At 35.4% G+C, this 25,907-nt stretch overlaps 10 protein-coding genes and 1 non-coding gene across 11 annotated transcripts; 4 read left to right on the top strand and 7 right to left on the bottom strand. All coding sequences in view use genetic code 12, as the record gives it.

Annotated features, from left to right (window-relative positions):
- Positions 1-515: 515 nt before the first annotated feature.
- Positions 516-674, top strand: DEHA2E18788g (DEHA2E18788p; the record flags this gene model as incomplete). The annotated part of the gene is made up of 1 exon (XM_460117.1): positions 516-674. One exon carries the CDS (start codon positions 516-518, stop codon positions 672-674), a length of 159 nt encoding a protein of 52 aa, XP_460117.1.
- Positions 675-1,603: 929 nt separating this feature from the next.
- DEHA2E18766g (DEHA2E18766p) lies at positions 1,604-5,374 on the top strand (the record flags this gene model as incomplete). The annotated part of the gene is made up of 1 exon (XM_460116.1): positions 1,604-5,374. One exon carries the CDS (start codon positions 1,604-1,606, stop codon positions 5,372-5,374), a length of 3,771 nt encoding a protein of 1,256 aa, XP_460116.2.
- A 653-nt stretch (positions 5,375-6,027) lies between these two features.
- On the top strand, positions 6,028-6,726 carry DEHA2E18744g (DEHA2E18744p; the record flags this gene model as incomplete). The annotated part of the gene is made up of 1 exon (XM_460115.1): positions 6,028-6,726. The coding sequence occupies one exon, from the start codon at positions 6,028-6,030 to the stop codon at positions 6,724-6,726; it is 699 nt and encodes a 232-aa protein (XP_460115.2).
- A 49-nt stretch (positions 6,727-6,775) lies between these two features.
- On the top strand, positions 6,776-6,904 carry DEHA2E18722g (DEHA2E18722p; the record flags this gene model as incomplete). Its single annotated transcript, XM_002770463.1, has 1 exon — positions 6,776-6,904. One exon carries the CDS (start codon positions 6,776-6,778, stop codon positions 6,902-6,904), a length of 129 nt encoding a protein of 42 aa, XP_002770509.1.
- Positions 6,905-6,914: 10 nt separating this feature from the next.
- DEHA2E18700g (DEHA2E18700p) lies at positions 6,915-8,660 on the bottom strand (the record flags this gene model as incomplete). The annotated part of the gene is made up of 1 exon (XM_460114.2): positions 6,915-8,660. One exon carries the CDS (start codon positions 8,658-8,660, stop codon positions 6,915-6,917), a length of 1,746 nt encoding a protein of 581 aa, XP_460114.2.
- Positions 8,661-9,420: 760 nt separating this feature from the next.
- DEHA2E18678r lies at positions 9,421-9,494 on the bottom strand. Its single transcript has one exon. It is a non-coding gene; the product is annotated as a tRNA-Val (tRNA).
- A 738-nt stretch (positions 9,495-10,232) lies between these two features.
- On the bottom strand, positions 10,233-16,007 carry DEHA2E18656g (DEHA2E18656p; the record flags this gene model as incomplete). Its single annotated transcript, XM_460113.2, has 1 exon — positions 10,233-16,007. One exon carries the CDS (start codon positions 16,005-16,007, stop codon positions 10,233-10,235), a length of 5,775 nt encoding a protein of 1,924 aa, XP_460113.2.
- A 280-nt stretch (positions 16,008-16,287) lies between these two features.
- DEHA2E18634g (DEHA2E18634p) lies at positions 16,288-17,742 on the bottom strand (the record flags this gene model as incomplete). The annotated part of the gene is made up of 1 exon (XM_460112.2): positions 16,288-17,742. The coding sequence occupies one exon, from the start codon at positions 17,740-17,742 to the stop codon at positions 16,288-16,290; it is 1,455 nt and encodes a 484-aa protein (XP_460112.2).
- A 653-nt stretch (positions 17,743-18,395) lies between these two features.
- DEHA2E18612g (DEHA2E18612p) lies at positions 18,396-19,973 on the bottom strand (the record flags this gene model as incomplete). The annotated part of the gene is made up of 1 exon (XM_460111.1): positions 18,396-19,973. One exon carries the CDS (start codon positions 19,971-19,973, stop codon positions 18,396-18,398), a length of 1,578 nt encoding a protein of 525 aa, XP_460111.2.
- A 454-nt stretch (positions 19,974-20,427) lies between these two features.
- DEHA2E18590g (DEHA2E18590p) lies at positions 20,428-22,053 on the bottom strand (the record flags this gene model as incomplete). The annotated part of the gene is made up of 1 exon (XM_460110.2): positions 20,428-22,053. One exon carries the CDS (start codon positions 22,051-22,053, stop codon positions 20,428-20,430), a length of 1,626 nt encoding a protein of 541 aa, XP_460110.2.
- Positions 22,054-22,350: 297 nt separating this feature from the next.
- On the bottom strand, positions 22,351-24,012 carry DEHA2E18568g (DEHA2E18568p; the record flags this gene model as incomplete). Its single annotated transcript, XM_460109.1, has 1 exon — positions 22,351-24,012. The coding sequence occupies one exon, from the start codon at positions 24,010-24,012 to the stop codon at positions 22,351-22,353; it is 1,662 nt and encodes a 553-aa protein (XP_460109.1).
- Between the last annotated feature and the right edge of the window lie 1,895 nt (positions 24,013-25,907).

Below are 25,907 nucleotides of genomic sequence, written 5' to 3'. Positions count from 1 at the left end.
GCTGTATCTCAATCCAGGTATCGCGATTCGCTCTAGTCTATCCGTGGTAGCAAATGACTTGCAAAATACAATTGATGTGTATAATTATAATACTATCCTATGAGACTACAAACAGTCCATTAGGCATTATTTCAGCCAGCCGAGTATTATTGTACGACATTGTACGACATTATACGATATTTGGAGACATCTGGCGATCATGTGCGAAATTATTCGTACAATGTCGTCATAGGATTCTAACACGACATAACTGCGACATATTGCCATATCGTCTAAGTCGCACTAAAAGTTGGCCCGTTGTCTCGATGATCACCTGGTACAAGGGCTTCGGCCCCGTTGCTTATATAATGCGAAGAAGACGGAACAAATTCGGTCACCGCAGTTTTGTGTAACCAAAAAATCCCGAGGAGTCGTTCTACTCAGAGTGCTTGGGAAACAAAATTTTTCATTAATCTTGTACTCAAAAGATACGATTATACGTTAAAGTTAAGATATCACATTAATTGCTAATAAAGATGATTGAACCATCCTTAAAGGCTTTAGCTTCCAAGTACAACTGTGAGAAATCTATCTGCCGTAAATGTTACGCTAGATTACCACCAAGAGCTACCAACTGTCGTAAGAGAAAGTGTGGACACACTAACCAATTAAGACCAAAGAAGAAGTTGAAATAGATTATATGGTTTATTACTGTATTACTGTATGCTTGTCGAGTTGGTTGTACGCGTATCGTACGGTTTTAAATGGCCAGGGATTATAAAAAGAGAAATGATTGTGGTGGTTTAAAAGTCGGTATGGCAGTCGACAGTCAGGATATACATTATTCATGAGTAAATATTTAGCTTTGTCAATAAAAATCTTACGTTTTAGAAATGAAAGATATTCCAGGTTGAAACGGGCATGGTGTGGTGAACGGCCAGGCATACGTTAAGATTGAATGTCGAGGCTGAGAAATGAGACCACGGGCCCGAAGCCAGAGATGGGATAATGTAGAATTCATGCAAGTAGAGCATTTAACTGTAGAAATCGAGATTTAGTTGTGTTAGAGATGTACAAGTCTGCAGCGTGGATGATCAGGACCACTGTATGGTGCTATCACAATAAAAGATACCACGAGAGATTTGAGATGTCCAGGGTCGATTTAAATTTTATATAGGATTAGCGCTTGCACTGGCTATCTACAATTAAGTATGTGTTTTTCATCGTCTGGATGATCGAATGGTCAATGGCGAAGAGAGTTATACTACGAAACCTCTATACTACTTGTGGAATTGATAAATTCGTTAATTCGATCCACAATACCCCATGGATCGTCCGGATACTATTTCATTAATTTTTTCCCAGACTAAACGATAAACCGATACAATGCCCTCGGCGTTTGTACAATGCCCTTCTTAATAAATGGCTTTGGCTCATATATGTAGTTTGCTATCGTTTAGTCGAGATCATGGTAATTTTGTAAGAGCCAGTCGAAGTCGTCCGCGGGTCAATATTTTCCATACAGAAACTGATACGTAGAAGTGCCTAATCAATTTGACTTCAGATCAAGGCAAAATTATTAGTTCCCATTCAAATTCGTATCTCCCCAGCAGGTTTATTTATTATGAATAATAAACACCTCAAATATATCCCTGATCTGGTGGCAGAACTTAATAGGAATCCTATAGTTAACTCGTACCAAGGCGAGCCTTCCAATCCTTCGTCACAACAACAAAAACGGCAAAACAGCTTGTCGAACTACGTGACAAATAACTCAAATAAAAGAACATCAAACCCTCTACAGATGTCCATGTCTACACAAAACACACAAGATTTTAACTTCCCCCAGTCATCCATAAATAATAATACAATATCAGGGAGTGTTAATGCGCCCGGTGTTTCATCGCAGAGACTTAGTAATAATCCAATGATTCGTAATAATGTGAGAAGAAGTTTGATGCAGCACCAAAAAGGCCAATATAATGGACACCCAGTGACTACAGGGACTATGAAAACACCGACTCCTTCGGCATATGATGTTCCGTCAAGCCCAAATATTAACCCTATGTCGAGTATTTCTGCTAACAATAATTCTGATCTGTCTGATTCAAATGCATTAGATCAAAATCAGCAAAATAAATCACAAGCTCGGCTTCTTCAGGCAGATACAGAGCATATGCAATCATCAGACTTTTCGTCTGGAACCAAGGAAATGGCCTCGCTGATGAATCCAATAATGCAAGGGCAGCAGTCTTCACAACAAGAAACTCTCCATGAAGTCTCGCCGCCCGAACAGCAACAAAATAATCAGCAGCATTTTCAACGTACAATGTCCGATGAAGAGCAACAGTTAGCATCGAAGCTCAAAGATACGTACAAGAATATCGTAAACTTCGAAGAAGTCGTTCAAAAGAATTGCATAGAGATATCTATTAAAATAAATACTACAGCGAGTACTAGTATACAAAGTTATCGTGATTCTCCCATGGTTAACCCACAATTGTCATCTTCGGTTAATTCATCATCGTCTGTGTCATCATCATCTAAAGCATCCGACTTACTGAATGATCTTTGGACTGTTTATCATCATAATATAACATTATTAGATAATTATTATGATTTTTTGGTTACTGCGTTAAAGCCAACCTCTAATCAAACACAGTTCAAAACTGGTAAGAATATAGTCGATTTATATAAGATTCCAAGACGTATGTGGGTTTACGGTATTGTTGGATTTCTAGAGGTTTTAAAGAATATCATGAGCATTTTCCAAGATCATGAGATTTGTCTGTGCTTCATAGCATATTGCTTTAATATTATTTCAAACCTAACTGATCCGGTATTAGAAATGGAAGGATGGTGGTCCGAAAAGTTGGGGGATTTATCACGAATGGCAATAGCTTTGTATTCCTCTAGATTCATTGATTGGAAGATCAGTGCTGAATACTGGTATTCTGTTTCGATGAAGACATTATACGGACACGGCAAAATTTATTATCATATGTGTACAGTTCAACAAGATAATTTAGATGCATTGGTAAATATTGGTAAGTCGGTAGTATGTCGTGATCCATTTGTACCAACTCAACAATACCTTAGGTTAGTCGTGGAGAATATTTGTACTCAAAGAAATATTCTATCATTATTGGAATTACCTACTATTGACTTCATCAAAATTCATAAAGTTTTATTAAGCATTCATACAAACTATAGTAATTCGGAGAATATATCGGGTAATGCAGATAACATTCATGATACACAACTCCAGTATGGCATCGACTTAGTAACCCGCTATGGTTTAACTTTCGGATCTGATTCTAATGGATATAATTTTTTCACGGGAGAAATATATACTCCTCATGGAACGACTTCAATGAATGATCCTCACCATCCGTACTATTTGCAACAACAGCAACAACAACAACAAACTGGAGCTACAAATTCAGTTGAAAAAATGAATTTTTGGTTTAATAAGGGCTCCTTATTTGCAATTGCGAATATTAATCATTTAATAGGATTTGGTGATGCCAAAAATCCGTTTGCTAAAATATTCCAGTTGCCAGAAGTTTTGAAAGAAAGAAAGGATAAAAAGGACCGGAAAAGGAAATCAAGGGGATCTCAATCTCATATTGATGAGCCAATTAATGCAGCGGCTATTTCAAGTGGCGTCGACGGGCAAACAATCACCGCATCTGACCTATCGGCAGATAATTGGTTCTACTGTTTAAAGTTTATAAACAAGTCGGTCCTTGAATTATCTGTTCGTATATTGAACCATTACTTAATAGGACCGAAACAAGCATCGACATGTCATGTTATAGTATGGTTGTACTTTTTAATTTCTATTGGCGAAGCAACGAATAAGTTTCCGAATTCAAAACCTATGTTTATGTGGATATTCCGTAAATTATTCCCATGGGAATCGATAATCAATTATCTCAATTCATTACTTTCAGTTACAAAGGATAATTCTAAATTAAATGAGATGTGTCGTTTTTATCTTCTAAATCATCCAAATTATGTGGACTATTTTAACAACAATGAATTTTTACCAGAAGTGTGGAAATGTTGGGGTACTGTGTGGTTTGATTTCATATCGACAAAAAATGATTATAACGATATAAGCCTGGCTGGAGTTCAGAATTACAATTTGTTTGATTTACCAATTTGTGGAACTTCCCCAGTTGTCGATCTGATCCATAATTATGAGCAAAAGACAAGGCTGCAACTGGAATTTGATAATGATGAAAGAATTGTCCGTATTATTTTACTTGCTCGCTTCATTGCAGATAACTATGAATTTGGACTAATTAGATCCAACGAAGGATTCAAGTTCGACGAGGGAATCTACTTGAATGCTGATGTTTTCGATTCATCTACAAGGGAATCGGGTGCGTATGCGTACATTGAGGAATTTTTATTAAGTGACAAACGTTTCGTTCAGAATAATTTCTTACAGCAAATCACTCGAGAAAATTTGGTGAATCGTTCAACCTTCGAGAATATTAGTGCATTAGAAAGAGATGATATTTGGTTTAAACTTTCGGATCTGAACTCTTCAGGTGATGCAGGTAGCCATCAATTAAATTATGGTGATATCAATGAAAATGACCTGGAGAATTATGGGAATTCTAAATTTAATGATTCTCAGATAGATTATGATTCGAATTCAAATCGATATCAACAGCTAGATGACCAGGTCTTTCAACACAGGCAAATGAATGTGGGTGATGATTTGTATAATGAGATTTTCATGAATAATTCAGAAAGCTTACCAACCAGAGGTGGCAGATTTTCAGTCGAAGGTGATCTTGGGGATGGAATAGATAGTAACCTCACGTACGTTACATTAGACACGAATATTTGGTTAAAGCATTGCGGGAGAGTATTTAAATGTGTTCGGAATAGTGTTTTAAAGGTTCTGATTCCATTAATCGTCTTTCAGGAATTGAGGTCTCTACGCAAATCTGCAGAAGCGACAATTGCAGATGCAGCAACTAGGTCAGTTATCATTATCAGAGAATTATACTTCACTGGAGAAATTTTGCCATTAAGATTCGATGGATCTGTTGCATCGGATATTAACGAAACTACAGAATTTGAGAATAATTCTAACTGGAGAACAAATGTTGAAGAAACCATATTAATTTCAGTCAATAAGCATGATGAAATGAGCAAAAAATTAATGAAAGGTTTGAACCTGACTGTAAACGGTCCATCCAACGAAACGGTTGTGTTGGACTCAACCGCATCTAAAGCATTCAATTATTGTATCTTAATCACTGATGACAGAAACATGAGATTAAGAGCGAAGGCCATAGGTTTAACAAGCTTTCAGAGTAAATGGCTTTTCTGCCAATTAGAAGATATTTTTCCCTATAAATGTATTGATTGATGTTCATATCGTCAGCATTGAGCATAAGTGACTACAAATTCGCATTGTATGATCTACTAGCATTTAGATTTAGAATTGAAGCCAAGGAAATAAATTTAGTAAACAATTCTAGATCTACAAACTATCTATGTTTTTTATGTAAGTATGAAAATAGATATACCACGTATATATTTTACCATTTTGAATTAATAGTATTACTTACATTTCATACGCCTCTTTGTAACGTGTAATAAGGTACTTCAAAATTCGTTACGCGATTGTTTCAAAAGCGCGTTTAGGTTGCAAACAAATACGTTGTAGACTACAATTAGCACATTTCGAGCATCCTTAACGCATCGGATCAACATGTTTCAGGTACCAAATCAATATTAGAGATCAAAAAGGGAAATATTCGAACAATTTTTTATTTTTTATGACAAAGGGGTAGAAACTAGCCTACTACCGTATACGATCTAGAATCTCAGCATGAGTATATAAATGCAAGCATATCTCTCCATCTAAATTATTAAATGCTCTATCAACACTTACAATCCTTTACACATATAAAAATACATTCCTTTGGGCTTGTTGAACATACATTCCTTTAATTTTGTTGAACATACTATCCGTGTTTCAAACTTACTTAAGTCTTTCCTTAACATATAATCATAAAAATGAAATTTTCATCTACCATCTTATTTACTTTGTTGAATTCGTACTTGGCTTCCTGTCAGCCAGTTCCTGAGGTTCATACTGTATTTGTTACTCATTACACTACTATTCAATCGACTGTCATAAACGGTGAGCCCACTTCCATTGCAGTTGCTGAAGACACCGAAGCCAGAGTTACTTCGTCTTCAAAAGAACCATCTGAGACAGAGGGTGCCAATTTAGCTAACAATGCCAAAGAACTCGCTACCTCTGCTTCTTTAGCCGCCACTGATGCACAAACCGTTAGCCAAGCTGCTGCCAATACTGAGGTCGCTACTAGTCCTTCTCCAGCCACTGGAGCATCGACTAGCTCTACCTCTACAGGGACTTCACTGCCATCTTCAGGAGATCACTCCGGTGAAGGAACCTTTTACTCGACTGGATTAGGTGCCTGTGGTGAAACCAACCAAGACACTGACTACATCGTCGCTGTTTCTCATATATTATACGAAAACAACCAAGTTAATGGTAACTCGAATGACAATTCTTTGTGTGGCAAGAAAATAAAGGCATCCTATGAAGGTAAATCGGTCGAAGTTACCGTAGTTGACTCTTGCGAGGGATGCGCTGAGAACGACTTAGATTTTTCACCAAGTGCATTTTCACAGATCGCTGACCAAAGTTTAGGAAGAATCGATATTACTTGGGAGTGGGTCAATTAGTAAAATGAGTTATAGATTTGCATATATGATTTAAAATAAAAAAGTATTTATGAATTTGAATATAGAATTCGTTACAGAATGGATAACTTCAGGAAATATAATAATAACTAATGATAACAACAAGGAGCCAAGAGCCTTGAAAATAATACACGAATTAAAGGAAGTATGCTTTAGGTAAATAATATGACTTAAAAAATCCAGTGAAGGATACTCTTGAATTTGTTTGGTTTTTGCTTACCTTCACCCTCTAACTGGGCGTAATATTCATATTCGTGTTCTTCAACTTCTTCAATACCTGTAAAAATGTCTGCATCTTCAGGCTTAACGAATGGAGTTCTCTTTAAAAGTTTCCAGAAAATATAAATAGCGGCAGTGACGAAAATCATAACGTAATTAAACAAGAATGTGTCAATTTCCCAATGGCCAGGAATAAAAACGGTATATCCTAAAATACCAATCATGCACCAAATGAAAAATGCTGCAATGCAAATGGAGTAAGGCTGGAACCATGCCCTATATGGGAACGTTCTTCTATCCAAACCTTGGACCTTAACAGCTCTATAGAAACACATATAAGTGATTGTCATAAACCCATAATTCAATAACTGGGAACCTGTACATAAACTGACCATATAATTTAAAGCTTTAGAACTTCCTTCACTCAATTGCATTAATGATAACATTGAAAAACAAATGGCGACAATAACACAGTAAATTGGAACCCCATTTTTAGTACAATAAGTAAAGAATTTAGGGGCAAATTTTCTTTGGGCTAATGCATATAAAGCTCTTGAGGAACAGTAAGTATACGAATTACCTGCTGAAAATGCTGAAGTCAATACAACAGCATTCACAATATGGGGTAAGACATCAATTTTCAAGTTCTGCATTGCCACAACATAAGGAGAAGAAGCAGCATTCGAAGCATCCGAGGTCAATTCAAGATAGTTTGGATCCTTGTAACTAATCAAAATAGTCACACTCAATGCACCACCGATATAGAATAATGCCAATCTATACAAAACTGTTTTGAAAGCAGTGGGCATAGTTTTCCTGGGGTTCTTTGCTTCCGCTGAAACCATAGACATATACTCTGGACCAACGACCGTAAAACATGCACTAATCAAACCGGCTAAGAATCCTTGGAACTTACCTAACGCTCCTGTAGTAATCTGTTCACCCATTGGGCCCCCTTCGACATGCCAGTTTCTGAAACCAAAAGCATCATGTTGTGGGTTACCACCACACATGGTAACAAGTGTAAAGAATAATAACCCGATACATAAAATTAATTTCGAAATAGATAACCAGAATTCGGCTTCACCGTAAAGTCTAACTGCAAAAACATTAATGCAGGCGTAGATAACAATCTGGATACACAACGTAATGGCTGGCGAATAATCACTTCTCCAAAAATGAATCATACCATTCACAGCAGTAATCTCAAAAGGAATATATAAAGCTTGCATCAAAAAGAAATTCCACCCGACAGCACATTCAAATGACTCGTCAACACATCTACCAGCCATAGTAATAAATGGAGCTGGCACTGGCAAGAATGACACCATCTCACCAATAGAGGTGGTTAACAACAAAATAATAACCGTCCAAAATGTGTACGCCAACAATAATCCCAAAGGTCCAGCTTTCACTAAACCAGTTGTACCAATTGTCACAAAAAGACCGGTACCAATCGAGCCCCCGATCGCAATCAACTGAACATGACGACTTTCTAATTTTCTTTGGATATGTCCTTTTGGATACGCTTTCTTTTCGTCGAATTTTCTCTCTTCTCCGTCAACGCCACCGGTCGACAAACTTTTGGAAATAACACTGTTGCTGGTTGATGCCCCTTCTCCACCAAAAGTATCAATTTTTCCACCTTTCGACGTCTCCGTCATGTCTGTATCTTCCTTCTCTTTTCTCAACCACATATTTTCTTCAATTCTATGAATCCTTTGTATAAATATGTCTATTCAAAATAATGCTTCAAGCTTTGATTTTTTATCAGGCTTTAATACATAAAATGATATTGTAAAAAAATTTTATTCCTAACTTATTAAAAACAACCAAGATTCTCTTACGAATATATTATATAAGCTTATAATTAATGTCCCTCTTATCAAGAGTGTCTGATAATTCTGTAATAATATTTTCACTGGCGATAGGACAATAAGAAGAAGTAATTTTATGCTGTTTATGTATTCTTTTATTCCTTCGGTTCGGGAAATTGTTTTTCTCTACGCTTAGGCAGAAAATTTACTGTGCGATGAGGCAAGCATGTTACATAATAATTACGCTCTTAACAGGGTGATCTCAGATCTGCCATATTGCTTTTGGATTTTGAAATTAGCGTATCACGTCATGTATGACTTTTAACTCTAGTCTGAACCCATATCTACAACTGATAGCCAGCCAATAGAACATGCTTTAACTTCATTAGGCTGAGACGTCATATAAAAACTTTAATACTTATGCGGCTTTTAGCCTACTTTCCCGTAATCTACAACAACAATATTAAAGTTGGGGCTCAATGACTTCTTTGAGCGGCTTTAGCCTAACTAATTTAGATACTGAGCCCCGATTTAAAAAGGAATCTCAGGTTCAAAAGTCTTGGATACGGCATTCATCGTTTTGAGCCCAAAGCTTCAGATTGTCACTTGCATTCTACGTTGGAAAAAAAAAGAAAAAGAATGATTTCGCCCAGGATCGAACTGGGGACGTTCTGCGTGTTAAGCAGATGCCATAACCAACTAGACCACGAAACCATTTCTGAAAATTATAGTTTTGGAAGAATTTATGAGATGAACTATATATCCATGAATAGAGGTGATCCCCTTAGTCCGGAGATAGGAGGATGTAAATTAGGAACTAATTCTAGGTAGTTAAAGTTAGTTAGTTAGCTAAGAATAAGAAGATAGGTACTATTTGGTCTATAGAACATATATATAATATACAAAGAAAAATAATTATTATATTAGTACCCGATTTCCTTACAATTTCCTAGGAGAATATAAGTATATATATATATATACCCAATATAAATACTGGAGTAATGTAATTCAACTATGTATTTTCGCAGCTTATCCCTTGTCTCGGAAAAGAGATTGAGGAATTGGGAATTAATTATAAATAGTTTGAGTTAGATAAGTGTCAAGAAAAATTAAAGACGTATATAACAGAAGATAAATGTTCTGGCATATAAATTAAGTATTACCAAATAAGTGGCCCCCTGTTTCCTTAAAAGGAAGCCGGGTCCAAGTTAGATTATTCATACAAATGGGAGACACAATTCAATTATAGAGATATCGGCTATATATATATATGTATATATATATATATATATATCTGCTTAAACGTAATCTTAGATCATAGACCTTTCACCTCCCGAAAGAAATGGGCTGTAGAGATGAATGGATCAATGTACATTTTACTACAAATATTTTTCTTTACGTCAAGATGTATATTATGTGATTCATTGTTCTAAATATAGAGATACAACGATGCTAGTTTTTATCGTTTGATTCATAGTTCACTAAAGAATCCAATAATACAATCAATTGAACCAAATCCTTTAAGCCCACGTATGAAATTGAATCCTCTTGATATTTTTGGGACTGTATCTGTGTATTTTCAATTAGTACATCTCTTTTCATCACACCAACAACCAATCTATCGAAATGATGCAATAAGTCCTTTGCTTGTATTATGCTAGGTTTATATGATGGTCCCATTGATAATAAGACAGCAGAGATTAATTGAAAGATTGGAACTAGGAATTCAAAAAACGAAATTTTGTTGTCCTTTTCAGACGTATGATGTTTGTTTACGTCTATCAATGAAATTGGAGTATCGAGCGATAAACTAATGTAAATAGATTTATTATTACCACTCAATTCATTGATCTTCAAATCTAAGCCCAAATCAGGATCAATTGACAAAAACTTACATTGTTTGATAATGGAAAAGATTTCGTTTTGAATGAGCTGTGACGATCCAAGCCTAGTTTGTGCTATTCTTATTAAGAAATACAATGTAGATTTAAACGCAGTCAATTCATACAACAATGTATCAATTCCATTTTTCAGCGAACTAGAATCAGAATAATGAGAAAGCATCTCATCAGTTCTCTTTATTGACCTAACAAGTAAGGATAACGAATTGTTCTTGATCATCAATTCTAATATAAAATTAACCTTATTGCTTGATGTTAGGTGTATCAATGATTCCAATAATAATAATGAAGTGATTCTCGGAGCGCCTTCAGCACAAATCGAATCATTACTAATAATATCAATAAATTTCGAATCAACCAGCTTGATAATCATTATTATTTGTTTTATTAAATCACTATTTTTAAATGATTTTTGCAAGAACTTGTTCACTAAAACATATAAATCAGACCTCAAATCAGGCGTCGAATTTGAGCTCATTATTCCATTGATACACGTTTTAAATAATGGTATCAACCTATCGATATATAAAGATACTTTATCATTTTCTTGTGTTGCCGATGAACTTTCTTGTTCGTATAAATCAAATAATAAGACACATAATGAAATAAACTCCTCAGAAAAGGAAATGTCTTGGCCCAAATAATCGTTGATCTTTGGCAATATAATCTGAAAAATTTCCAATATTAGGTTTGATTTCCTAGTTAATGACATATCTCCATCACTAACTAAGACTTGGATCAATTGCGTCCATGAATGCAAACACGATAATTGAACATTCTTTAGTTCAATGGAGATTATATATTTCGTCAAGAATTCGGTAATTTTGGAACCTTCATCCATAACTTCTTGCGAGAACGAAATTTTTGATTCTTTGTTTTGTAATTGGCCATTTGCATTTTTACAAATAACCTTATAGAGATTTTCAAGAACTGATGTATCTAATACGTGGGTCAGTAACTTATTCTTGGTCATTTGCTCTAATATCAATGGTAAATTGTATTTCCCATTGAAAAGCTCATATTTATGGATCTCAAAATTAAAAAATTTGAAATTCAAAACATCGAGAAAGTTCAAAATTTTTGGAGACCCGTTTAAGAACTCATTACCATTTAGCAATAAGTCGATATAAGAATCCTTTTTAATAATTGCTCTCTGTTGAGAGATATTAAGAAATTCTAATGATAAATACTGTAAAATTAAATTCCTATGGTTAATGAAGGAAAGCAATGCCCTAGGAGCCAATGAATCTTGAATAAAACTATTCATTTTACCATCTTGTAAATCTCCTTGAAACTTAGCATTAGACCATATAGTATTTGGATCTATTTTAGGTTGGCAATCGATCAATTTAGCAAACAAATCATTTGATTCTAAGTTGTAATTCCGCAAATAATTCAATGTGATATTGGAAGAAATTGGATCATGGCATAGCTTAACGAAAATTTCTAGGATCTTCGATGATAATTCAGCAGGAGCCGCATCGATAATATGAATGTTCCCATTATTATAATCAATTTCAGAAATTAAATCCAAGCTTGAGCTTAAAGATTTAAGTAATGATTTTAATAATGTATTTTTTGACCTTGAATCATTCAAAAACAAGTTACCACCCCGTATTTCATAACCTAACAAGAAGTGTGATACTCCCGGTTCTCCAATAGATTGCTGTAGGTTGTCAATCAAAAATTGCAATATACTAAATTTAACTTGTAAATCATCGTAATCTTCAATATATCTCTCTATTTGCTGAATAAATGAAAATTGAATTTTAACCGACTCATCGATACTCTCGAAGACTGTTAATAATCTATTTTTATTCAACAATGGGTCAGCAGAATTATGCTCAACTTTGGCAATAAAAAATGGCGACAAACTTATTTTATGTAAAATTTTTATAGCTGAGTTCGCAATGCTCAACTGAGGTGAACTAACATATAATGCAAAATGGGCTATACTTGCTAGATTGAATAGAAATATTTCGTAGAAGTCTGATATTCCATTAGTACCAATACTCTTAGGATAATAGATATTATCATAAACGCTTTTAGGCGCGGATAATGCCAAACTCATACTTGTACCGAAGCCTGCAGAACTGGAACCACTAAATGACTGAATTTTTTCACTTTTTAAAATAGGTAATAATCTATGGATGAATGTATCTTGTACCTCTAATACCTTATCAAGAATTGTCAAACATTTATCAACTAATATACTTAAGCCTTCGTTCTCATTGATAGATTCAGTACCAATACTTATAATATTGAAAAGTGACTTGTAAACTTTTTCATCAAATAAATAATTCAATACAGCTAAAGAATGGTGTAATTTAATGAATAGTTGATAGGTAATTGGATTACTTGAAGACAAGGAGTCAACAATGTTATCTAAATTTTTCAAGTTGTTAATTATATTAGGAGCAACATCATTTAGGAAAACCCAATCTATTTCGCTTAATGAACGTTCAATTAAACTACCCAATGATAATTGCAAGTTATACTGATCATTTTTATTAGGCAAATCATCTGACTTTGAAAAGACCTCAAGCAATAAATATTCAACATAAGGCCAAATACCGATTTGATTGTTATAACGATATCCGGCTCCCAAATCAGCAGGGTATAGTAATTTATAAGTTGTGAATGCCTTTTGAGATTCCGTTTCGAGTGGCCTTAATAGATGGCTAACTAATTTCGTGAAATTTCCAACAAGAGAGAGACGAGTCAAACAAAACTGAAACCCCTGTCTCATAGTAACAGTGCGTTTATTTGGATATTTTAATCTCGATTGAGATTGTATATTATTTGAAATTCCGTTTAGGGAATTCGATAGGTTAATAAAATTACCACTATATTTATTGTTGTTAGCCTTTGATGAATCGCCTTCGTTCATACTTTGCGATATCCAACGGTCAATTATATTCCAAACTTTATATCTTATTGTTAAATTTTCTTCATTCTTGACAAAATCGGTCAATAAGTTTAGCAATAAGTTAACAAGAATGACTCTATTGTCGTCATTAACTAAAACGTTTAAAGAATCTGTTGTTTTAGAATTGCTAGAACCATTAGACACTGTAAACGTATTATTACTTGACTGAATACTTCTTGTAAAAGTGATTATATTATCGAATTTCAAAAATGAACAGATTATAGGACTGAATCGAGTAAAAGCTATATTCTTGATTTCCTTGGATCTTTCATTTGTCGAGGATAAGTTTCCAACAATCGAAGAGATTAATTGCATAAAACCCGAAATAAAAACAACTGAATCCTCAGATAGTTCAATTAACACCTTATTTAATGGATAATTGTCTGATTCATTAGTGATATCTGTATTATTGAAAGACGAAGAAAATAAGAATTCTTGCCTTTTTTGTTGTAATTTAGCTTGATAATTCAAATCCTGTTCAAAGTTTTCATTCAAGGATTCGATATAATAATTTAACGAGTCAATAATGGAATCAATTGATATTTTAGAAAAATCTTTTTTCAAAGTACCGCTAGCATTGGTTGCAGAACCGTTGTTATTAACTAAAATCTCCCATATTTTAATAGCTGCATCATCGCCACTTGATGTGAGTGATCCCAATAATAAACAAAATGTCGCAGAAATTAATGGAGAAGTATTGTTGCTCAATCCCCATGTAACAAACCCTATTATATCATTAGTTATTTCCTCGTTAGACCAAAATAATGAGCACAATTCTTGTCTATTATTATAGGTGTACACAAATGCCAAATAGAATCGTTCTAAGTCAGATCGAGTTGCAATTTCATCTAAATCAATACCCTGGTCATTGCCATTTGACTTATTGGCCGAAAATTTTTTAGTGTCATGCCTATCACCATCCTTATCGTTATCAATACCTTCATCACCTTTAGAAATCTTTTCATCATTTTCTAATTGCTTTTTATTGATTGATGATAATAGAAAATCTTCTTCATTATCTCTTAACAGCGTTAGTATAATTGCCGCATTACTTATAAAGTTATTAAAGAAAATGTGGAAAAACGGGGCCAACAAATTTTGATTAAAATCTTCTGATACCTTATAATTTGAAACATCGAGTAACTTGTTTATATTTTCAAATTCCTGCGGCCTCAAATTCACCAAATTAATTAAATCGTCGGAATTAGTATAGACGAATTTAGCAGGACTTAGACGAGGAAAATTTGTTTGTAGTAACGATCTAAAATCATACATATTACTCCAATCCAATAATTCTGTTGTTTTATAATTGGAAGTATCAGCTGCGTAACATAACAATACTTCTGTAACCCCACAGCTTATACACATTTCAATATATCTTAAAATATCGTCCTTAAAATCAATCGAATTAGTGCGTGATTCCGACTGTTTACACCATGGAATGAAACAAGTTAGCATCATGAAATTCAAAACCATTTCGAATCCCTTTAAATTAGATTTCGATAAATCTACAAATTCGTCTGACACTACTTTATCATATTCACTGCTCAATCTTGTTACAATTTGCTTATGAAACTGGAAAACTTCCACATCTGGCATCTCAGACAAGTTAGTAATGAACCTCAATAAACCTGGCAAATAATGAACAATAAGGATATCATTATCATGTATAGTTTTGCTAATGTGATCGACAATCTTCTCATAATACTTTAATGATCCGAACCGTTCAAAATAAGTATCCACCAAACTAAAATATATCTGTCCTAAAACTTCATGACTATTAAATAATTGGGACTTAATGTAATTTATGGTGTTAATAAATGATAAGTTATTTATATCATCAGTTACTTTCTGTTTATCAATTAAGTCATTTACTTTCTCTAGGATTTCGTATACCTTTTGAAAACTCAATAATAGATTGTTAAAGAACTCATCATAGTTCTCATTTACAACTAAGTGCAAATTCTTACTAGAGATCAAATAGCCCAAGATGTTCAATATTAATTGCAAACGCGTGAAATATGCCAACCTCCCACTATCAATGAATGTTGTCCCTTTTTCGTAACTTAATTTAGTGGAGTTATATAATAGCTCGGCCGTTAATACTTCATCGATATTTAGTTCTGTAGACAAGTAAATCGATGATTCAATAAATTCTTTATTTAATCTGAACTCATCGCCATTACTAAATTTTACTGGATTGGATTCATCAATCAATTTGTTTCTGGATATATCACTCTTCGAAGGTATATTTAATATATGGAATAAATCATTCCTTAAATTACTTAACAAGTTGAGGTTAAGTTGATCTTGATATTTAATTGAATTGTAGCAATCAACAAATATATCAGTAGACCAATTTAAATCAGTGTTAGATCCTGTCATTATATTATACATATGACTTCTTTCAAAACCTTTGATTTACTTGTACCTCCTTTAGTTAGTAGTCTAAGACTAAAATAAAATTTTGTTTACACTTCAAAACTACTCGGCTCGACAATAGTGTCCTGTATATAATTATTACAGCTATTGCAGAGGATGAAGTACAATACTAAGTAAACAGTTATAGAGTCATATTTATAGTGGCATATTTAAATTAAACCTAAATATACAAGTGCTTACTATTTTCTAGATCAGAAGCTTTCAGTTCACGCAATCGTGTAGGCTGATAAATAAGTTAGGACATTCCAATAAACACACCATCTTGATGGCACATTGTTAAATGCGAACTCTTCCTTGGAGGATATTCTTCACAGAAACTGCCCAAGTTAGGAAACATTTGTATTAACCTAACAATAATATAAGAAGCTTCTGTTAGTGCGAACTGCTGGCCTAAGCAAATTCTTGGGCCACCGTTAAATGGTAAGAATGCCCAACCCACTTTTCTTATCTCTGGTTCTAACCATCTCGAAGGTCTAAATTCATCTGCATCCTTCCCATAAAATTTTGGGTTTCTGTGAGTAGCATAAACAGAATAAAGGAGGTTCTGACCCTTTGGAATTAAAATTGGCGATTTTCCATCGGGACCACCTCCTCTTGGCAAAGTAGTGTTCTTAATAGAGAACCTGAAGTTTTGAGGAACTGACGGATACATCCTCAAAATTTCATTCAAGACGCATTTTAAGAATTCACATTTCTTCAACGATTCAAATGTAATCTCATCAACTCTGGAATCTTCTCCCTCTCCGAACTTTTTATATATTTCCTCTTTTAATTTGTCATAGACGTCTTGGTTGCGTGCTAATTCAAAAAATGTGAATGACAATAAGCCGGCTGTAGTATCTCTTCCTGCTAACAATATATTCAATAATTGGTCTCTTAAAATAACTGGATCTCTAGTTTGTTTGACTAATTCATACAAGAAAATATATCCATCCCTCGACGCTTTTTCTAAATCTTCTGGTGAGGTCTCTAAAGCTTTATTAACATAATAATCGGCAAACTTATGAACATTTGCATTAGAATCTTTGAAGTCTTTTCCGTTCAAGAGGAAATAAAAATTTTGGCTCACGGCTCTTGAGGCTAACCATGCTTGAGAGTTATTAAACGCATCGGCAAATCCAGATTTACCGTCAAAGTCAACAGGATCTCTAGTAAGCCCAACGCTCTCGTCATGTAAGCTTTCCACCGATTCACCAAACAAAAATTCCGTAGCACTGTCAATGGTTAATCTAAAAAATAACGGCTGGATATCGAATCTTTCTCCCTTAGAATTTATGATGTGTTTAGCAAGTGTCTGTAAGTGAGGCTCTAACGCTTTTACATGCGCAACCTGCTCCCGAGCAAATTGTGGTCTCAACATCGCCCGTGAGTGCTTCCATCCTGCCCCATCTAATGTAAAAATACCATCTCCCAATAACGGCTTGAAATGAGCATGTCTTTTTCCTAAGACAAAATCATTGAACTGCGTAGCCAAAACGGCCTTGATGTTCTCAGGGTCCCGGGTCGCGATGGCATGCGTCCCTGCTATTCTGAAGTCAAAAGTATCAACTCCAAATTCCTCGTATCTTTCCTTGGTCATGTCTACCATGGTCCCTTCTCTCTTAGCTTTTAAAAGGTTAAATACTAGTGGAATACCCACGAATGCATCCCGAGCAGTGACTTGCATTGGTTTTGCACTAAGCCTTTTCATTAAAATACGCTTATTGATCCATGTTAATATGCTGAACAGCACGTATGCTCCAATACAGATAAACCACCAATTGGTTACGTATGGTTCGATAGATTCAACAACCTCATGAAAATTGGATGACATTTAAAATTTGTAGTTCTGCTTCCATGAAATGTCTGAAAAATAATTCAAAGTATACTATCCTGGTGTATTTATAGATACATGCTTCGTATCATAATACCGTTTTCTTGTTACTAGCCTTCGTTCATGATACTTAAACCTTGATTCATATGATAAATAAGGACGATAATATCATGTGAATATGCGCGTAACGGATTTAACGGACTTTGTTCCGCAACCGCAACTAGATTAGACTACAAAGATCATCCAACAAATGCCAACCAATCCGTAAGATACGTCTTACCTCCGAAATGGCATTGTAACATACAGGGCGGGCTTCGGTAAGACTGGGTTCAAACCTCTCCGAGAGTTAATACCTTGCAGCGCGAGCCTGAACCCCATGATGGGACCTGCATCATATTTGGATTACATTCTTCAACTTAAGTCATATAAGATATAATGATATTTGCTTATTTAATCTAAACTATTGCATTTTGATCATCCCAATTTTCGGAATCGAAAGAGCTAGCGATATTCGTAATATAATAGATAAGTTAAAACATTCCAATAGACACACCATCTTGATGGCACATTGTTAAATGCGAACTCTTCCTAGGAGGATATTTTTCACAGAAACTATTCAAGTTAGGAAACATTTGTATTAACCTAACAATAATATAAGAAGCTTCTGTTAATGCGAACTGCTGGCCTAAGCAAATTCTTGGGCCACCGTTAAATGGTAAGAATGCCCAACCCACTTTTCTTATCTCTGGTTCTAACCATCTCGAAGGTCTGAATTCTTCTGCACCCTTTCCATAATATTTTGGGTTTCGGTGAGTAGCATAAACAGAATAAAGGACACTCTTACCTTTCGGGATGAATATTGAGGATTGTCCATCCGGTCCGCCGCCTCTAGGTAAAGTGGTGTTCTTGGTAGCGCATCTCGTATTCAGAGGAACCGAAGGATACAATCTTAAAATCTCATTCAAAACGCATTTTAAAAATTCACATTTCTTCAACGATTCAAATGTAATTTCATTAACTCTGGAATCTTCTCCCTCTCCGAACTTTTCATATATTTCCTCTTTTAATTTGTCATAGACATCCTGGTTGCGTGCTAATTCAAAAAATGTGAATGACAATAAACCGGCTGTAGTATCTCTTCCTGCTAACAATATGTTCAATAATTGGTCCCTTAAAATAACTGGATCTCTAGTTTGTTTGACTAATTCATACAAGAAAATATATCCATCCCTTGACGCTTTTTCTAAATCTTCTGGAGAAGCTTCTAAAGCTTTCCGGACGTAGTAATCAGCGAACTTATGGACCTTAGCATTCGAATTCCTGAATTCCTTACCATCAACAAAGAGAGACAAATTTTTACTAACAGCTCTTGAGGCTAACCATGCTTGAGAGGTATTAAACGCATCGGCAAATCCAGATTTACCGTCAAAGTCAACAGGATCTCTAGTAAGCCCAACGCTCTCATCATGTAAGTTTTCCACCGATTCACCAAACAAAAATTCCGTAGCACTGTCAATGGTTAATCTAAAAAATAACGGCTGGATATCGAATCTTTCTCCCTTAGAATTTATGATGTGTTTAGCAAGCGTCTGCAAGTGAGGTTCTAACGCTCTTACATGCGCAACTTGCTCCCGAGAAAATTGTGGTCTCAACATCGCCCGTGAGTGCTTCCATCCTGCTCCATCTAATGTGAAAATACCATCTCCCAATAACGGTTTAAAATAAGTGTGTCTTTTCCCCAACGCAAAATCGTTGAATTGAGTAGCCAACATCGCTTTAATATTCTCTGGGTCCTTTGTCGTTATAACAGGAGTTCCACCTACTCGAAAACTAAAAGTCTCGATTCCGAATTCTTCGAATCTTTCCTTTGTCATATCTACCATGGTTCCATCCTTTTTCTTCCTCAAAAGTCTGAACATTAATGGAATGCCCCAAAATGGATCAGGAGCAATGAATTGTATTGGTTTGGCACCAAGCTTTTTCATCAAAATACGTTCATTGATCCATGTTAATATGCTGAACAACACGTATGTTCCTATACAGATAATCCACCAATTGGTTAGATATGGTTCAATAGATCTAAACAACTCATGAGCACTTGATGACATATTCAAAAATTATTCTTTCTACTTCTTGATACCTTATTTGGTTCATTTTTCTTATTAATATATTTCAATGCCACCCTCGCTATATAAATATTATAAATTGCATGTATTTGACTCGAGTAAAAGGAGTTTCTTCGGTTATATTTAGACGGACTTAATGCGCTTTGTTCGGCAATCAATAGCAATTACAATAAGTGTCCAACAAAAAAAATCGAGGCAAATATCGGAGCCAACAGAATGTTTACTCTCTCTAATTCTAGTATATAATGGAGATTGAAATGACTTCACATGTCTATTTAAAATTGGACCTCAAGACCCCTGCTGCGCGGAGAAAATCATCAAATAAAAAATATGCCATTTCAGAAGTGAGTCCTGCATTAAACTTCTATTCATTTTTTGAAGCGTTCCTCGATGTTAGCTAATCAGTTTTAGCTTCGGACTGATAGAAGCATTCTAATTAGAACATGCCGATGTAAACACCATTTTGATGACTCATAGTTAGTTGGGTATTCTTTCTTGGAGGATATTCTTCACAGAAACTACTCAAGTTAGGGAACATTTGTATTAACCTAACAACAATATAAGAAGCTCCTGTTAATGCGAACTGCTGGCCTAAGCAAATTCTTGGGCCACCGTTAAATGGTAAGAATGCCCAACCCACTTTTCTTATCTCTGGTTCTAACCATCTCGAAGGTCTGAATTCTTCTGCATCCTTTCCATAATATTTTGGGTTTCGGTGTGCAGAATACATGGAATAAAAGAGATTTTTGCCCTTTGAAACAAAAATTGGTGATTTTCCATCTGGGCCACCTCCTTTCGGTAAAGTGGTGTTCCTAATGGCGAATCTGAAATTTTGGGGAACTGACGGATACATCCTCAAAATTTCATTCAAGACGCATTTTAAGAATTCACATTTCTTCAACGATTCAAATGTAATTTCATCAACTCTGGAATCTTCTCCCTCTCCGAACTTTTCATATATTTCCTCTTTTAATTTGTCATAGACGTCCTGGTTGCGTGCTAATTCAAAAAATGTGAATGACAATAAACCGGCTGTAGTATCTCTTCCTGCTAACAATATGTTCAATAATTGGTCCCTTAAAATAACTGGATCTCTAGTTTGTTTGACTAATTCATACAAGAAAATATATCCATCTCTCGATGCTTTTTCTAAATCTTCTGAAGAAGCTTCTAAAGCTTTCCGGACGTAGTAGTCAGCGAACTTATGAACCTTAGCATTCGAACTCCTGAAGCTCCTACCGTCCACAAGAAAATATAAATTCTGAGTCACCGCCCTGGAGGCTAACCACGTTTGAGAGGTATTAAACGCATCGGCAAATCCAGATTTACCGTCAAAGTCAACAGGATCTCTAGTAAGCCCAACGCTCTCATCATGTAAGTTTTCCACCGATTCACCAAACAAAAATTCCGTAGCACTGTCAATGGTTAATCTAAAAAATAACGGCTGGATATCGAATCTTTCTCCCTTAGAATTTATGATGTGTTTAGCAAGTGTCTGTAAGTGAGGCTCTAACGCTTTTACATGCGCAACTTTCTCCCGAGCAAACTGCGGTCTCAACATCGTCCGTGAGTGCTTCCATCCTGCTCCGTCTAATGTGAAAATACCATCTCCTAATAAAGGTTTGAAATGAGTATGTCTTTTCCCCAAAGCAAAATCATTGAATTGCGTAGCCAAAATCGCTTTGATATTCTCTGGATCCCGCGTAACTACAGCATGCGTCCCTGCTATATTCACGTTAAACGTATCGACCCCGAGTTCTTTGTATCTTTCCTTTGTCACATCTACCATGGTTCCTTCTCTTTTGGCCTTCAAGAGTCTAAACATTAAAGGTATTCCCCAGAATGAATTGGGGGCATTCATCTGCATTGGTTTCGCACCAAGCTTTTTCATCAAAATACGATCATTAATTCGTGTTGATATGCTGAACAATATGTATGCTCCTATACAAATAGCCCAAAGGCTGGTTAAATATGGTTGTATACGATCAAAAAGAACTCCGAATTCATGAAATGTATCTGATGACATATTCAGATATGTAGTCCCCGTATTTTCTTCATTCATGTAGAATTTCAGCAGGATTAAAGATATACTTCAACTTTTATATTTAAATCATAGTACGATTTTATTGATCCGAGCCGTACAATAGAAAAAAAGTATATCATCACGTGATATTAATATGATTCGGAAGTATGTTATTTGGGGCATTAATCCTTCAGCAGTTTAAAATGAAGGAAACTTTTAACCCTATATTAGTCTCAACAAATAATCATTACAGACTGTGTGATAATAACGGAAAATCCTTGATTTAAATTAAACACGATATAAATAAATTATGTAAATAAATTAATGATTGAAGACTTAAGCATCAGGACCAGCAGCCTTGACTTCAGTGGTAGCTTGATCAGCATACTTGGTAAAGTTTTCGGCGAACTTACCAGCTAAGGACTTGATTTCCTTTTGGAATGAGGCGTCACCTTCGGTCCAAGCCTTAGTTGGGTTCAAGATTTCAGATGGAACATTTGGACAAGACTTTGGAACATTCAAATTGAAAGTTGGGAAGTTCTCGAACTCAACCTTACTTAATTCACCAGAGTGGATAGCATCCAAGATAGCTCTGGTGTATTTCAAAGAACATCTATTACCACCTTGAGCAGCAGAAGCACCAACCCAACCGGTATTCAATAACCAAGCGTTGGCGTTGTGCTTACTGATCTTGTCAGATAATTGTTGAGCGTATTTCATTGGATGCAAGACTAAGAATGGTTGACCGAAACATGCAGAGAAAGTAGCTTGTGGTTCAGTAACACCTTCTTCGGTACCAGCCATCTTAGAAGTGTAACCACTGATGAAATGATACATAACTTGAGCGTTAGTCAATTTAGAGACTGGTGGTAAGACACCAGATGCATCACAAGTTAACAAAACAATGTTTGTTGGATGTTCATCAGCTAAACATGGAATCTTAGCAGATGGAATGAAATCAATTGGGTATGCACATCTTGTGTTTTCTGTGATAGTCGAGTCGGCGTAGTCAACTACCTTAGAGTTTTGGTCGTAGACAACGTTTTCTAAGATAGCACCGAACTTGATAGAGTTGAAAATTTCTGGTTCTTTTTCAGCTGATAAATCTAAACACTTAGCGTAACAACCGCCTTCAATGTTGAAGACACCGTTGTCAGACCAACAATGTTCATCATCACCAATCAACTTTCTGTTTGGATCAGCAGATAAAGTGGTCTTACCGGTACCAGATAAACCAAAGAATAATGTAACATCACCCTTTTGTTCACCTTGGTTAGCGGAAGAATGCAAAGTTAAGATCTTGTGCTTTATTGGCATCAAGTAGAACATAACAGTGAAAATACCCTTCTTCATTTCACCAGCATACTCAGTACCTAAGATAACCATTTCCATATCCTTGAAGTTGATTTCAACAGAAGTAGAAGAGGTCATACCCTTGGTGTGAACGTTAGCTGGGAATTGACCAGCATTGTAAATAGTGAAATCTGGTTCACCAAAGTTCTTTAATTCTTCTTCAGTTGGTCTGATCAACATGTTGGTCATGAATAAAGCGTGGTAAGCTCTAGCACAGATAACTCTAATCTTGAGTCTGTATCTTGGATCCCAACCAGCGTATGCATCAACAACGAACAACTTTTCTCTGGTTCTCAAGTAGTCCAAAGCTCTGGATCTGGAAATTTTCCAGGTTAATTCGTCAACTTGCTTGTTGACGGGACCCCACCAAATATTTTGTGTAGAGGTTTCTTCATCAACAATTCTCTTATCCTTTGGTGATCTACCGGTCTTCTTACCAGAGTAGGCCATTAAAGCACCTGTGGATGAAATAACTGTACCTTTTTCCAATAAACCATCTTCATATAAAGTTGGTGGTGGTGCGTTGTGACGGATAACAGTATCATCAGCTAACGATAATTGCTTCACAACTGGTTCAGCAGTAGATTTAATAGTTGGGTGACCACCAAAGTTAATTGATGATTCAACAGCAGTAGGAGGTGTCATATTGAATATATTCTTCTAACTTAAACAAATATTAGCAAAGACTTCTTTTTTTTTCTTGAAGTTAATTGAACTAATTTTGGTTTCAAATAAATATATTCTATGTCAAGGGAAGGATTTGTCTACCTATTTATACCCATACGTATGGGGTCTATACAATGAAAAATTGCCCCGGGGCAAAGGAACTTCCGTTGCTCCACAAAACCAACTAATATCTGGGGTTAATGCCAAGGAGAAACTCGGGAGAAAAAAGGATCCCCATACTTAAGCTTTCCGCGATAATCCGTGTAAGTGAAACTTATGCCTTTTGCTTATGTCATACATGCTGATCCCGGGAGGAGTCGTTCGGATCAGTGGATAAATATTCTTCTGGACCGTTGTCTATTCGTAAAGAGGAGCTGTTCAACATTACTGACTACTAATTAACAATAAAAACAGATGGCAATGTAGCGCGATACCGAGATTGCGATTTGTCCGGCGGTTGAACGTCTTGTACGGAATAAATTAGATTATTGGACACTGATTAATTACGGAATTTTTCTTCTCCAAGCGAAATGGTTCTAGCCATGCAATAGTGTCTTTTTAAAAAGAGGGGAGAAATATGTGCGGTTAACTACGGCGGTCGGATTTTCTTCGAAGGATAAATATAATTGTAGGGACAAATTTCCGACAAACGCCTACAGGTTAGGATAAAAAAAAGCGGCCAGTACTTTTTACACGATCGGGCCCGGGAAGTTAAAGATATCAAGCGGGACATAATAAATGTTCCATTTGACGTAAATCTGCATGGCAATTATATAGGCAATTAATGGGTGGATAGCACTTTCTATGTATAAATATGTTGTAGGTGATGGGGGAAGTCTTTAATCGGCGGTTCCTTTCAAGTTCGAAGTAACAAAGGCTAAATTGCTTTGTCTATTCATTAATTGTAGTATTTGAAGCGTTTCTCTACAATATGCAACTTCAAATGTGTTCTCAATGGAATCGCAGTTCTTACCAACTGAAATGCAACTTACTGCATTCGAATAAGGTATTATCACTAGGGAAGACTCCAAGACAATGCAAAACTTTCCTTACTAAAATGAATGACGTTAGCAAAAATTAACAATTCTTGTCCAAATAGATCAAAAGCCATAATAATGAAAATACCCTTACTACTACATTATAGGTAATGAAGTATTGGTGTATCTATAGAGTATTTCTGCGAAGGACAATCAAATTGTAATTCTAATTGAAGTCACTAATAAAGTTCATACCTCTGACTAATGCTTTCAAGTCTCTCTTATGTCTAGAGAAATCAAAAAGGCACCACAATTGCTGATACCGAAGCAAATCAAGAGCTTTTACAGCTAAAGAGTAATACTTCTACGATATCCAAGAGATTGGTAAATACAATCGGCTCAGCAGAACCTGTTTTCATAAGAGTTTCCTAAAGACTTTTGTTATTAACATCAATACAAAACTCAGTTCCTTATGATTTTATAATTTAATGGGGTCAATTCTCTTGATGGCTCCTTCAACCCGAAGGAAGGTTTTTGCTATGTGGGCTCATATCCGAATTTTATGGTGAGCCAATCACACTCTGTTTAGATAATAATTTCATCGTAAGCTTCACTTGCATATTTCATACTCTAGCCGCAATGACGCATCAATGCTTCCCTGGGATACACTCTATTCAAATTATTAATTACGATAGAATAATAGAGCGCTATATTTGTCTGTGATAGTAGAGTAATGTTCTTTCCGCATAGCGCGCCGATGATTTTGCAAGCTACTTCAATATTGTTTTTCAACACACATGACTCCCCAGTTGCACACCAGAAATATTCTTTTCAGACATTTTGTGTCAGCCTTATCAGGTGAATGTATTACCAAGTTATTTTCATTGTCACAAAGAG

The sequence above is a fragment of the Debaryomyces hansenii genome, assembly GCF_000006445.2.
Source record: "Debaryomyces hansenii CBS767 chromosome E complete sequence".
NCBI lineage: Eukaryota > Fungi > Ascomycota > Pichiomycetes > Serinales > Debaryomycetaceae > Debaryomyces > Debaryomyces hansenii.
Note: the sequence above shows the minus strand (reverse complement) of the source record. Positions and strands in the feature narration are given on the sequence as shown.